Source organism: Salmo salar, chromosome ssa23 (genome assembly GCF_905237065.1).
Source record: "Salmo salar chromosome ssa23, Ssal_v3.1, whole genome shotgun sequence".
Taxonomy (NCBI): Eukaryota; Metazoa; Chordata; class Actinopteri; order Salmoniformes; family Salmonidae; genus Salmo; species Salmo salar.
Window position 1 is genome coordinate 3005146 of NC_059464.1, and position 15292 is coordinate 3020437.

At 44.0% G+C, this 15292-nt stretch overlaps 1 protein-coding gene across 4 annotated transcripts in view; it reads right to left on the reverse strand.

Annotated features, from left to right (window-relative positions):
• LOC106583937 (protein spinster homolog 1) overlaps nt 1-14848 on the reverse strand; it is a 51630-nt gene extending 36782 nt beyond the window's left edge. For 2 of the 4 annotated variants that reach the window (XM_014168626.2, XM_014168628.2), the window contains exons 1-8: nt 14545-14848; nt 9645-9863; nt 4294-4496; nt 1921-2072; nt 1720-1786; nt 1344-1486; nt 917-1069; nt 309-498 (exon numbers count right to left, since the gene is read on the reverse strand). In XM_014168626.2, the coding sequence (XP_014024101.2) occupies nt 309-498; nt 917-1069; nt 1344-1486; nt 1720-1786; nt 1921-2072; nt 4294-4496; nt 9645-9855 (1119 nt within the window). In that variant the 5' untranslated portion in view covers nt 9856-9863; nt 14545-14848. Of the gene's footprint in view, nt 1-308; nt 499-916; nt 1070-1343; nt 1487-1719; nt 1787-1920; nt 2073-4293; nt 4497-9644; nt 9864-11218; nt 11382-14544 lie in introns of those variants that run through there. The other 2 variants (XM_014168627.2, XM_045706339.1) reach the window with 2 other exon arrangements.
• Nucleotides 14849-15292: the final 444 nt, after the last annotated feature.

A 15292-nucleotide genomic window follows, 5' to 3' on the forward strand; every position in this document is an offset into this window, starting at 1 on the left:
AGTCATCGTTGAATCTTAATTCGGAGCATATATTTAAGAGTTTTTGGAAAACGTGAATTCATTAAAACAACGGAGGCAGATTTTTGCCTCTGCACCATTCTTACAATGAATGTGTTTTTGTAAAAATGTCTGTGTAAATTGTTAAAAGTAGTCCTTCTGCATAGATTTGTATGGTTTGTTAAACTTTGAAATCAGTGGTCTCAGTTCAGCTCCATTACCGTGGAATTGTCCATACCCAAAATGCCTACTATTTAGAATGCAAGTATTCGGACACGGCCACACAGAGCGAGAGATAGTTGTTGGCTTACGTAGGTGGCAATGGGGCTGGCCCGAGCGAAGACGATGGCGAGGTAGAGGAAGGGCGCTGAGAGCAGGAGTCCTAGAGCACAAACCAGGGGGTCAGCCCTCGGCGTCCTCAACCTCAGTCTCCTACTGACCTCTGCACCACTGGCCACACCCAGGATCCCCGACACAACTGTGATGATGCCAAAGTACAGGCTGGGGAGAGAAGGAGTGAGAAGGGTTTATAACATTTAATTCAATAGGAAACATTTGTTTACCCTTGCCGACTCATCTGTGTGGTTTTTGATTGACAATTAAGTATTTCCTGATAAACTGGATTCCTTTGATAGCAAAAGTTTGATGTCTATTCTCTACTGCTGCTCTCTCGTCACTGACTCGTACTGTCATCCCAAGCCGTTGCAGTTATCAGGAGTCGAGTGTAGTAGTGGCAACAATGTTGTGATGATTCAATCTTATCCTGTGATTACAGAGGAGTCTGATGATCCCTGAACATTCTGACTGATTATGAAGTGTCTTTGTTCAGCACGTAGTTCCTGTGTGTGATACCTGTCGGACGTTTATGTGTCACCTGTTGGATGTCGGTGTGAGTTTGAGGTGTGAGCCTGTGTGTTACCTGTCGGAGGTGTCACAGGGCCCCTTAACGCAGGGGGGCCTTTCTCCGGTGAAGACAGCAGCTCTGAAGAGGAAGGCCGGGGCCCAGAGTGCCAAGGAGCCAGTCACAAAGGCCACTGCTGTGAAGCCAAACGTAGACAACACAAAGCTGGGGCTGCACACATAGACACAAACAAAGATATTGGTTTGATAACTCTTCTATAGAACCAAAGATACATTATAATTGTGCAATGAATACAGAGCTATAGAGATATGGTCAAAACATAGTGGACTATTATAGGGAACATGGGTGTCATTTCAGACTCAACTCCAGTCAAAAGTAGTGCACAATATAGAAAATAGGATGTGATATGATACTCAGCTCTGGTCAAAAGTAGTGCTCTACACAGGGATATCATTTGACACTGGGCTTGTGATGGTGGACATACTTTCTGCAAAGGGCCTTCATGTCACCCAGCCAGCTGGTCCTTTGGAGGGTGTGCTCCGGTCGGGCCTCGATAGCACCCCTCTTTGGCTCTTTCACCACGAACAGCAGCAACACCACCGCTACCAGTCCTAACACAGGAGTCACCTAAGGAGAAAAAAACACAATTTTAAATGGCATAATTGATGTTTCTGATACGGACAGATAAAAATTCAATGTGTCCATGTTTTAGTTCTAAGTAAGAGTCAGATGACCAGCTGGCTGGGTGACATGCTTTTATGCATTATTCCCTTTATGGTTGAGAGTGCATGTATTTTGAGAAACGTGTGCGTTGAGAAGTATGTATAACATCCAACAGCTCAGGGGATTTCATAACTCACCCGCAGGGCCCAATGCCAGTCCCCTGCTATGTCATCAACCTTTGACCCCACGATGTAGCCCAGACCACTGTGAAGGAAGGACAATGGAACAAACATTCACCACAGGGTCAATTGGCTCCTATTCTTAACACATAATCCAAGACAGATAACAAAGATGGACAAATGTATACATTATTAGGTGTGAATGTTCTATGACCACACCTGCCCACTGGAATGGCGAAATAGAAGACAGAGAGCATCTGCGTCCTCCTCTCCTTGACGTACAGGTCAGCGATGATGGTTGGGGCGATAGTGGAATAACTGGCCTCTCCAACCCCCACGAGGCCACGTGTCAACAACAGGAGCCAGAAATACTGACAGGATGAATGGTGGAGAGAGGGGGAAGAAAAGAACATGCCTTCAGATTAAGATTTAACTTTCATTTAAAATCAGGGGAGCCCATTGAGACCAGGTTCTCATTTTTTATAAATAAAAATACACACACACCATCATCGGACTGAGCTTGTTGTCAATGCAGGCTATCTCAACGCTGTGCATTACAGGGAAGACATCCTCCTCCCTCATGTGGTACCCTTCCTGCAGGCTCATCCTGACATGACCCTCCAGCATGACAATGCCACTAGCCATACTGCTCGTTCTGTGCGTGATTTCCAAGACAGGAATGTCAGTGTTCTACCATGGCCAGCGAAAAGGCCGGATCTCAATCCCCTTGAGCACGTCTGTGACCTGTTGAATCGGAGGGTGAGGGCTAGGGCCATTCCCCCCAGAAACGTCCGAGAACTTGCAGGTGGCTTGGTGGAAGAGTGGGGTAACATCTCACAGCAAGAACTGGCAAATCTGGTGCAGTCCATGAGGAGGATATGCACTGCAGTAGTTAATGCAGCTGGTGGCCACACCAGATACTGACTGGTACTTTTGATTTTGATCCCCCCTTTGTTCAGGGACACATTATACAATTTCTGTTAGTCACATGTCTGTGGAACTTGGTCAGTTTATGGCTCAGTTGTTGAATCTTATGTTCATACAAATATTTACACGCAGTTAACAGTGAGAGGACGTTTTTGTTGTTGTTGCTGAGTATATATTTTTTTTAAATAATGAAAAACTGCAGGTTAATACACCCCTTTTCTCCCCAACTCCTTGATATCCAATTACGATCTTGTCTCATTGCTGCAACTCCCCAACAGGCTCGGGAGAGGCGAAGGTCGAGTAATGCGTCCTCCGAAACACGACCTGCCAAACCGCGCTCCTTAACACCCAAACCGCGCTCCTTAACACCCAACCGCTTAACCCGGAAGCCAGCCGCACCAATGTGTCACAGGAAACACCATTCAACTGACTACCAACGTCAGCCTGCAGGCGCCCGGCCCGCCACAAGGAGTCGCTAGAGCGTCATGAGCCAAGTAAAGCCCCCCAGGCCAAATCCTCCCCCAACCCGGAGGACGCTGGGCCAATTGTGCTCCGCCCTACGGGACTCGCGGTCACGGCCGGTTGTGACACAGCTTGGGATCGAACCCGTGTCTGTAGTGACGCCTTAACCACTGCAATGCAGTGTCTTAGACCGCTGCGCCACTCGGGAGGCCCACCTTTTTACAGTTCATAATAAAAACTAAAAAATTAACAAATTCAACACAGACTCCTAAACTGCCACCAGGGAATGAAGATGCAGGGAGTTCTGCAGATTATAAAAAATTAAAAAAAATGGGCGGCATTAAAACTGAAGGCGAATTTACCTAATTCAGTGGACGTCTCACGTAGACGTCTCACGTCTCTTCACACATGGAGACAGACAGACACAGAAGGTTTAGGAGTTGTCACACATATTTACAGTCCGTTGTCAATTCATATACACTGTCTGAGAACCAGGACTTGGACCTAGAGGTCTTCACATATCCAAAAAGTTGGATCCGTTCGAAATGGATCCATGGCTCTCCCACCCAACTCGATAAGCACACAATTATTTTCCAAAAAACAGAGACCGTTCCGAATTAACACAAGGTCAGTGGGACCAATTCTGAAAAGTACTGTGGAAAGCAGACTCAAACAGACCTGTGCTGGTTCGGATCCAAGAGACCCGTTCAGATCAGAGAGAAAGAAACCAACTGGGCGCTGCCAGCACCATCAATAAACAAGCGATATTGGCCAAATTATCCACAGTTACGTGTCCTTAAAAACTGCCTATAACAAATGACAAAAAAAAGATTGTTGTGTTTCGACGTGGAGCATATTCCCAACTTTATAGTTCCTAAAACAATAGTCGTCAGAAATTAGGAGAGATTTTTAATTATAGAAGAATGGAGTAACCTTTTCAACGCTAGTTAAGGATACTATAGTTATCACGTTTCACATTAACTACAAAAAAGATAAGTGTTTTATTTTAATTCTGGAGCTGCCCTCCAAAAAAATTAATTTAAAAAAGCAACAATATAAACCGTAACTTTCTGGGGATTCAAAACGGTTTTATTTTGCTTCTCAGAACAGTGGATCGGAACCCCAAAAAGAATGGTTCTGTTCAGAACTAATAATTTTGGTTCCAACCCCTGCTGAAAACGATAGTTAGGAAGTGTCACTCACTTCTCTGGCCATGTAGGAGCTGGCAAGCGTCACCACGGACCAGAAGCCGATGCCCACACTCATGATCACCTTCCTGTTGTACCGGTCGCCCAGGTAACCAAAGACAGGAGCCAGGAACATGTAGCTGCAGATGAAGACTGTTTGGAGCAGGCCTGACTTCCCATCATTGATCCCAAAGTACTGCTCAATGTCGGGCAGAACACCTAAACAAGACAGAGACAGACAGACCTGTTATATGAAATATGGGAAATTACTTATTGGGGTTATGATAGTCTAATCCAACATTCTTTTTAAGAGTTGCCTATGCTTCCGTAGCAAACAGATCGATGATTGTTCTTTTTGTGAAATTATTATAATATATAACTCTTAAAAAAGGTCCTGCACGGTCAAAATCATGTTTTTCATAAAATGTGATGATATTTGGATGAAACCAGAACAAAGTAGGATGACCAAATTAGGAAAAATTACTGTTGCTTTTACATTGATAAAGTTTGATCAGAAAGTTAATCACATAAAGCCTTATTTTAATACACCATGGTAAAATCTTATTATCTTACCCATTTTAAAATACGTACAGAAGGCGTGTTGGCATAGGTGTGTGGTTTAGATTCGTACAAGTAAACTAGCACCAAAATTTGACTTCAGTGTGTCAGCAAATATAATTAGAGGCTAGCTAAGTCTTTAGCCAGCAAGGAACAAAAGAGGGAAGGGCTGCCCAAAACTCTGACAGATGTCATTATATCGAGACACATTCCAATTGGAAGATCCATACAAATTTCTGGACATCATTGATAGTCATGATATATTAACATTGTTTGACAGTCAATATACATGTATTTAATTAAATGTAGTCAGACCTCACCCTTTAAAGTTTCAACTGAAATTGTCCAAGATGAATTGGCTAGCAACAGTTGAAGTCGGAAGTTTACATAGAGCTTAGCCAAATACATTTAAACTTATTTTCACAATTCCTGATATTTAATCCTAGTAAAAATGCCCTGTCTTAGGTCAGTTAGGATCACCGCTTTCTTTTAAGAATGTGACATGTCAGAAGAATAGTAGTGACTTATTTCAGCTTTTATTTCTTTCATCACATTCCCAGTGAGTCATACTAATACTTCTGTGGTAGCATTGCCTTTAAATTGTTTAACTTGGGTCAAACATTTCAGGTAGCCTTCCACAATAAGTCGGGTGAATTTTGGCCATTCCTCCTGACAGAGCTGGTGTAACTGAGTCAGGTTTGTAGGCCTCCTTGCTCGCACATGCTTTTTCAGTTCTGCCCACAAATTTTCTATAGGATTGAGGTAAGGGCTTTGTGATGGCCACTCCAATACCTTGACTTTGTTGTCCTTAAGCCATTTTGTCACAACTTTGGAAGTATGCTTGGGGTCATTGTCCATTTGGAAGACCCACTTGAGACCAAGCTTTAACTTCCTGACTGATGTCTTGAGATGTTGCTTCAATATATCCACTTAATGTTCCTTCCTGATGATGCCATCCATTTGTGAAGTGCACCAGTCCCTCCGGCAGCAAAGCACCCACACAACATGATGCTGCCACCCCCGTGCTTCACGGTTGCGATAGTGTTCTTCAGCTTGCAAGCATCCCCCTTTATCTCCAAATATAACGATGGTCATTATGGCCAAACAGTTCTATTTTTGTTTCATCAGACCAGAGGACATTTCTCCAAAAAGTACGATCTTCATCCCCATATGCAGTTGCAAACCGTAGTCTGGCTTTTTTTAATGGCGATTTTGGAGCAGTGGCTTCTTCCTTGCTGAGCGGCCTTTCAGGTTACACCGACATAGGACTCATTTTACTGTGGATATACAGTGAGGGAAAAAAGTATTTGATCCCCTGCTGATTTTGTACATTTGCCCACTGACAAAGAAATAATCAGTCTATAATTTTAATGGTAGGTTTATTTGAACAGTGAGAGAGAGAATAACAACAAAAGAATCCAGAAAAACGCATGTCAAAAATGTTATAAAATGATTTGCATTTTAATGAGGGAAATAAGTATTTCACCCCTCTGCAAAACATGACTTAGTACTTGGTGGCAAAACCCTTGTTGGCAATCAGAGGTCAGACGTTTCTTGTAGTTGGCCACCAGGTTTGCACACATCTCAGGAGGGATTTTGTCCCACTCCTCTTTGCAGATCTTCTCCAAGTCATTAAGGTTGAGGCTGACGTTTGGCAACTCGAACCTTCAGCTCCCTCCACAGATTTTCTATGGGATTAAGGTCTCTCCAGGACCTTAATGTGCTTCTTCTTGAGCCACTCCTTTGTTGCCTTGGCCGTGTGTTTTGGGTCATTGTCATGCTGGAATAACCATCCACGACCCATTTTCAATGCCCTGGCTGAGGGAAGGAGGTTCTCACCCAAGATTTGACGGTACATGGCCCCATCCATCGTCCCTTTGATGCAGTGAAGTTGTCCTGTCCCCTTAGCAGAAAAACACCCCCAAAGCATGTTTCCACCTCCATGTTTGACGGTGGGGATGGTATTCTTGGGGGTCATAGGCAGCATTCCTCCTCCAAACACGGCAAGTTGAGTTGATGCCAAAGAGCTCCATTTTGGTCTCATCTGACCACAACACTTTCACCAGTTGTCCTCTGAATCATTCAGATGTTCATTGGCAAACTTCAGACGGCATGTATATGTGCTTTCTTGAGCAGGGGGACCTTTCAGTCCTTCACGGCGTAGTGTGTTACCAATTGTTTTCTTGGTGACTATGGTCCCAGCTGCCTTGAGATCATTGACAAGATCCTCCTGTGTAGTTCTGGGCTGATTCCTCACCGTTCTCATGATCATTGCAACTCCACGAGGTGAGATCTTGCATGGAGCCCCAGGCAGAGGGATATTGACAGTTCTTTTGTGTTTCTTCCATTTGCGAATAATCACACCAACTGTTGTCACCTTCTCACCAAGCTGCTTGGCGATGGTCTTGTAGCCCATTCCAGCCTTGTGAAGGTCTACAATCTTGTCCCTGACATCCTTGGAGAGCTCTTTGGTCTTGGCCATGGTGGAGAGTTTGGAATCTGATTGATTGATTGCTTCTGTGTACAGGTGTCTTTTATAAAGGTAACACGCTGAGATTAGGAGCACTCCCTTTAAGAGTGTGCTCCTAATCTCAGCTCGTTACCTGTATAAAAGACACCTGGGAGCCAGAAATCTTTCTGATTGAGAGGGGGTCAAATACTTATTTCCCTCATTAAAATGCAAATCAATTTATAACATTTTTGACATGCGTTTTTCTGGATTTTTTGTTGTTGTTATTCTGGTCTCTCACTGTTCAAATAAACCTACCATTAAAATTATAGACTGATCATTTCTTTGTCAGTGGGCAAATGTACAAAATCAGCAGGGGATCAAATACTTTTTCCCCTCACTGTAGATGCTTGAGGAAGCAGGTACAAAAGTACCTTCACAAGGTCCTTTGCTGTTGTTCTGGGATTGATTTGCACTTTTCGCACCAAAGTATGACGGCTGCATGGTCCCATGGTGTTTATACTTGTGTACTATTGTTTGTACAGATGAACGTGGTACCTTCAGGCGTTTGAAAATTGCTCCCAAGGATGAACCAGACTTGTGGAGGTCTACAATTTTCTTTCTGGGGTCTTGCCTGACTTCTTTTGATTTTCCCATGATGTCAAGCAAAGAGGCACTGAGTTTGAAGGTAGGCCTTGAAATACATCCACAGGTACACCTCCAATTGACTCAAATGATGTCAATTAGCCTATCAGAAGCTTCTAAAGCCATGACATAATTTTCTGGAATTTTCCAAGCTGTTTAAAGGCACAGTCAACTTAGTGTATGTAAACTTCTGACCCACTAGAATTGTGATGCAGTGAATTATAAGCGAAATAATCTGTCTGTTGTTGAATTGTTGGAAAAATTACTTGTGTCATGCCCAAAGTAGATGTCCTAACCAACTTGCCAAAACTATAGTTTGTTAACAAGAAATTTGTGGAGTGGTTGAAAAATAAGTTTTAATGACTCCAACCTAAGTGTATGTAAACTTCAGACTAACTGTAGCTTTATAAACAGTGCTGACAATTCCATTTGGGCTAGCTAGATAAATTATATAGCCAACATTTTGTCTATATTGATGAGGTTACAATAACCAAAGAGTTGAATAAACAAATAATTTGTGAATTTTATTTCACCTTTATTTAACCAGGTAGGGCAGTTGAGAACAAGTTCTCATTTATAACTGCAACCTGGCCAAGATGAAGCAAAGCAGTGTGACAAAAACAACACAGAATTACACATGGGATAAACAAATGTACAGTCAATAACACAATAGAAAAATCTATGTACAGTGTGTGCAATATGTAGTAAGATTAGGGAGGTAAGGCAATAAATAGGCCATAGTGGTGAAATAATTACTATTTAGCATTAACACTGGAGAGATAGATGTGCAAGTAGAGATACTGAGGTGCAAAAGAGCAACACCAAAAAAAGAACAATATGGGGATGAGGTAGTTGGGTGGGCTATTTACAGATGGGCTGTGTACAGGTGCAGTGATCGGTAAGCTGCTCTGACAGCTGATGCTTAAAGTTAGTGAGGGAGATATAAGTCTCCAGCTTCAGTGATTTTTCCAATTTGTTCCAGTCATTGGCAGCTGAGAACTGGAAGGAAAGGCAGCCAAAGTAGGTGTTGGCTTTGGGGATGACAAGTGAAATATACCTGCTGGAGCTCGTGCTACGGGTGAGTGTTGCTATGGTGACCAGTGAGCTGAGATAAGGCGGGGCTTTACCGAGCAAAGACTTATCGATGACCTGGAGCCAGTGGGTTTGGCGACAAATATGTAGCGAGGGCTAGCCAACGAGAGCATACATGTCGCAGCGGTGGGTAGTATATGGGGCTTTGGTGACAAAACGGATGGCACTGTGATAGACTACATCCAATTTCAATCCATGATGTATGACAGGATTGGATGTTGTATGCAATTTCAATGTTGTCTGAGTTGCTTTGTGTATCAGCAAATTTGTTTGAGATAATCTCCCTGCAACACTGCTTGACATAGGTATTTTCAAATGAACCGCCAGTCAAGGTGAACCGCCCACTCAATCTTTTCAGACTTCCTGGTAGTTTGACATGAGAGAAAAAAAAAAATACTTAAATTATTATAAAAAATAAAAATTCTAAAAATCGGGAAAAAATATCATGGGTGATGTTTAAGTCACGCATAAGGCTATTTTACATGGGTATCAGAATGACCTTTAAAGGTGAGGATCAATATCTAAACACTTATATGTAGTGTTTAGATAAATGTTAGGTTTAAAGAAATGTTAGGTGAGCATTGGGTTTGGTACAATTTGGTGTAACGTTACATTGTCCATACCAGCCACGGTGAATCTGTCCATGTAGTTGAGCAGGTTGATGAAACACAGGACGATAACAGTGAACACCGATCTCATGCTGGACACGCCGCTGGCTGGCTCTTCCACTTCCCGGCGCTGGCTAGGCCCCGCACCAGGCTCTTCTGAGCCTTCCGCCTCGCTGTCATCAGAGAAGAAGGGCGTGGTGTCAGAAGTGGGGTCAGCTAGAGACATCACAGCTGCTGGAGAGAACAAGGAAAGAAAACTGAATGATGAGAAGGCCATTTTGGGTCAACACAGTAGGCACCTTGAGTTAAATTGAACTCACGTGCAAAGAGTTCTCTGGCAGAAACAAAGGAGGGAAAACAAAAAGGAAAAAGTCAAAAGGAAAAATACCTAAATGAATGGCAGAGACGCACAAAGGTCCAAATGCATTTCAAACGTGTGTCATTGGAAAACCAAAGCAAATTTGAGTGGTTTGGTTGTGTTATTCAGCTGAAGGGAAAGTAATGTAATTTAGAGCCAGGGGAACAAGACAGTCAAATATAATGTGGGAGAAGGGGGCAGTATAGGGGAAGTATAGCAATGCAGTCTTGTGATGTATGCTAACGAAACTAGCTTACTGTCATGTGAGCATGGACAGCACATGTCAATGTGTGTGTGTGCGCAGAGTGTTAAGACAGTGTGTGTGCATTTGTATCAGCAAGAATGGAGGCTGTTTAGAAAGAGTATGTGAGGAAACTCAGGTAATGAAAAATACCATAGAGAGAATGACGATTTAGGGCTTGAGTATGGTTTCCAATTTCCTGAAGTGTTTTTCTAGGTGGTCACCAGACAAGGGTCAATTTGTGCTGACAGACAGGCTAATACACGAACATCCTCTTCCAACAAAAAACTAAACTGTTCATAATTAACCACAAAACTATGTCTAGAATAGAGGGTTAAAAATGCTTCATCTGTTTACAGATCGCTAAATAAAATCCCAATGTGATTCTGATCGATACTTGAACTTAGCAAGTTATCTAGTTTGAGCAGGGTTCCATTGACGTCTTTGTAAGCTTGCAGAAGTAGACATTATGTAGTTACCAGTTAGCTGGCTACGTTACGTGACTGCTGGACACCGAGGTAAAGACAGTTTCAAGCTGGATATTCGACGGATATTCGCGCTTTCAAACCTCAATAGCTTTCAAACCACTTGAGCCACAGACCCCAAATAAGTGTCATGATGTTGGAAAAGTTGCGCACTACAATGCACAGGTATTATTTTCACGATTTGGAGATTAATTCGTATTTCAAAGCTAATAAACATGTGGAAATGTGAGCAGCATTTTGTATTCCTAGTTTAATTAGTTAAGGAGCATAATCAAAGTACAAACTTTTTTTTTACATTCAAATTCCAATAGCTCCTTGGTAATGTGACCTACTGACCTCAAACTAATTTCAGAATGTCCATGGTATAAGGGCACAAGGCGAGACCCAAATGCAGACACAGAAGGCAGATGGTTGAGCTCCGATATTTATTATAACAAAGGGAGTAGGTAAAGGCAGGTCGGGGACAGGCGAGAGTTCATAAACCAGGTCAGAGTCCAAACAGTACCAGGCGATAGGCAGTCTCAAGGTCAGGTCAGGCAGAGGTCAGAAACCAGATCAGAGTCCAAAACAGTACAAGGGGATAGGCAGGCTGGTAGAACGGTCAGGCAGGCGGGTTCGGAGCCAGGACAGCCAAGGGTCGAAACCAGGACGACTAGAAACAAACAGACTGGGAAAAGTAGAAGCAAGGAAAAAACGCTGGTTGACTTGGCAAAACAAGACGAACTGGCACAGAGACAGGAAACACAGGGATATATACACCGGGGATAATAAGCAACACCTGGAGGGGGTGGAGACAAATGCGCCCTGGAATGGGTTCGCCCCGAGAGAGGGGCCCAAGCCCTGGAAAGCATTGCGGCTTCGGCGGCGAGCTCTCCCTGGCCCTTTAAAATCTGGGGGAGAGGGTGTAAATCTCACGCCGGGCCGTACCCATATCCGCAGCAGGTCTCCAAGGTGAACAGCCTCTGGCATGTTATAACAATGTAGGTAAGGGAAGTTGGCAAAAAAGATCCGTAACTTCAGGATAAGGATTGGCTCGAAGGGCTGGGTCAGTCAGGCTGGGGTGCGAAGCGGGGCTGGGCTCAAGCCGCGTCTAGGGGAGCAGTCATTCCGTCGCCTCCTCTCGCCACCATTGGAAGTTCATTGTGCGGCCCATCTCGCGGTCTCTTGTGTGTGGTCTCGCAAGCGGCTGCGTGCGGGGGTTCGTTGGGGTGGTGTCCATCGGCGGGCCGAAGGCAGACCGGTGGGGGGGTTGGGTCCGGTGGTTGGCGGCGGCAACTCTGGACGTGCGCCAGGCCCTTTTCACGAATCTCCCCAGCTACGGCGCTCACCGGCCCCACACATTGTAGGTGGGGAGGTCTCCTCTACGCCCACTAGACTTGAGGCGGAGACTAAACCCATTGGCCCCGCTGTGATAGGGCATTGCATGGATCTGGCTCATGCCCTATGAAGTGGGGAGAGGTATCTCAAGCTTGTCTAGGGAGGGAGGCCTACATCTGATGTGGGTAGTACCATCCACGCCCATTGATTTGCTGCGGAACCATAAAACGGACGGAAGAAGCCTAGGTTCAAAGGAGCGTACCCACCTGTTGCACTCGCACTCAAATCACCCGTGGGGTGACTGTGACCCTCATGTCAAAGTGAGGAATATCGATGAAGCGCTGGTAAAGGTGGTTCCGATAGTTCTGTCCCAGAGGGCTGACTGTGCAAGCAAATGATTGAAAGGGGATGATTATTTTCTGTTGCTTCTTCCGACACCCAGTTGATGGTGCCGCTAGATACTGCGAGGAGTATTTGGTTCTCAAGCCTATAAGTATTGCGCTGGCATTTGATGTCGATTGGGTGTAACAAAACAGTTAAAGTCCACAGAAGGTTAGTAGCGGCAACTGATGTCCAGTTTGTAAGACACTGGGCATTACTCAGGGACTGGGGGCAGCACTCAGGCTGTGGAGGTTGGGGACTTAGTCTCTTAGCTGATAAAAGCAGGCAGGTCTCCAGGTGCACAGAGCTTGTTTCAGGTTACCAGGTGCACAAGGAGGCCTCCATCAAGGCAGGACACTTCGAGTCCAAGCAGGGGCAGCCAAGCTCGGGGGCTGGGGGCAGCACCCGGGTCATGTAGGTTGGAGTGGGGACTTCGTCTGTGAGCAGAAAAAAAGCGGGCGGGTCACCAGGAGCACAGAGCCTGTTACGGGTTACCAGGTGCACGTGGTTCCTGGCAGTGGGACTACAGAGTAGACGTTTTAGTAATTCCAGGGAGTAAGCTATACTCTAAGGCCAAGGGAGAGGGCTGTTGACCGAGTAGGTGTGGAGGCCTGGAGGTCTGTAGTTCCAGGGAGTAAACTATACACTCTCAGGCCCAGGGAGAAGGCAGGCAGGCGGGCAGGGAGTGTAGACCTAGAGGCCAGGAGTCAGAGGTCACCAAGTCAATGGGGGCCTGCCTGGAGGTCAGGAAGACCCCAGAGAGAAGGCCCAAGTGAATAGGTGTGTGAGTGACACTGTCCTTCAGGGGAGCAGAGCAGGCAAATTAATGTAAAATCGTGTGAGTTGAAAATGGACCAACCTCAAGGGTGTGCAATCTGTAGGCCCACTGAGTGTACATTCAGAACCTTGTTTGAAGTCAGTAGGTCACATGACCAAGGAGCTATGGATAATTGAAAGTTTGAAAAATCAAGTAAAAACATGTGAGATGAAAATGGACAAACTAAAGGATGTGCAATGTCTAGGCTCACTGACTGTACATTCCAAACCTTGTTTGAAGTCAGTCGGTCACATGACCAAGGAGCATTTTTTTAACATTTATTTTACCTTTAATTAACCAGGTAGGCTAGTTGAGAACAAGTTCTCATTTACAACTGCGACCTGGCCAAGAAAGCACAGCAGTGCGACACAAACAACAACACAAAGTTACACATGGAATAAATAAACATAGTCAATAATACAATATTGAAATTAGAAAGATTAAAAATGTAATGTAAAAACATGTGAGATGAAAATGGACAAACTAAAGGGTGTGCAATATAGAAATGTAGTCAGTGGACATTATGAATCTTGTTTTGAGGTCAGTAGGTCACATGATCAAGGAGCTATTGAAATTAGAAACATTGAAAAACATTGAAAATTAATGTATAATTGCATGAGATGAAAATGGACAAACTAAAGGCTGTGCAATGTGTAGGCCCGCTGAGTGTACATTCTGAACTTTGAAGTCAGTAGGTCACATGAACTATTGAAGTTCAAAAACTGAAGTTCAAAAAACTATTGAAATTCAAAAATGTAAATAAATAATTGAAAATAGTGCGAGATGTAAATCGACAAAAAAAGTGTGTGCAATGTGTGTCTATGCCATCGGGTTAGCTATAACCAGTTTTAAACGTTTTAGGAGTAATTGAAATATGAAGAATTTGATTTGTCACTATGTTGACGGTCCCTAACTGCCGTTGGTGGAATTACGGAAAACTACAGGCGAATATCCAACCTGAAAATGTCTTTACCTCGGTTTGCTGGACAGCAAATTATGTAGCTAACTAGCAAATCCTACCCTATCATTATGGGACCTTGGTTGGTTAGCTTGTTGCTAGCAACCAGTGTGACACCGTAAACAATTACCAATCACCTTGTTAACTGGCTAACAAAACTAAAGCTACCTAACAGATTTGGTCATTCATTCATGTCATTCATTCATGTCAGAACGTTGCTAATACTCTGTAACAAATGTATCCCATAGCTAGCAGCCCAGCAGTATACTCTTACCAACTCTCGTATACTTTGAAAACAGATGTCCATAATAACTGTGAGTCTCAAAGCTACTTTATGTTATTGTTTAACGGTCGTTACCTGGTAGCTGGTCAACTCAGTGATGAGTCGAGATTGGCGAGGTTCTATCTATCTATCTCGGGTCCTGTGTTGATGTCAGATCTGCTCTTGAACTTTATGCCACTAGCTTAAACACTAGCGTCAACATGTCTTGATGCTCTCTGAAAAACTGTTCGGACGAAGGTAAACCGTTATGTTTTTGTGAGGCGCAGCTAGGTTCTTATTTTCTTATCGCGGCGCAGCCATGTTAAAATTGTATCCAACTTCCGCCCCTTACTCACGTGACTTATTACAACACTATCTCGGTTGGAAATCGCCCAACAATGAAACTGATACCAGAGACTGAATACTGAATAGATAGGAAAACAAAAAGTCCTTTCATTGGCAAATAGTCAAAGTACATAGTTGAATTTTTCCTAGCCTCAACCAATGATGTAAAAAAATTATTTGCTTCAACTGACCCTGGTGTGGTGATATAACAGTTATTGTGCAAACATTGCTTCCAGAGGCAGTTTGTAACTCGGTAGTGAGTGTTGCAACCTAGGACAGATGATTTTTAGGCGATTCAGCACTCTGTGGTCCAGTTTTGTGAGCTTGTGCGGCCTACCACTTCGCGACTGAGCTGTTGTTCCTCCTAGAAGTTTCCACCCCAGAATAACAGCACTTACAGTTGACCGGGGAGGTTCTAGTAGGGAAGAAATTTGATGAACTGACTTGTTGGAAAGGTGGCATCCTATGACGGTGCCATGTTGAAAGTCATTGAGCTCTT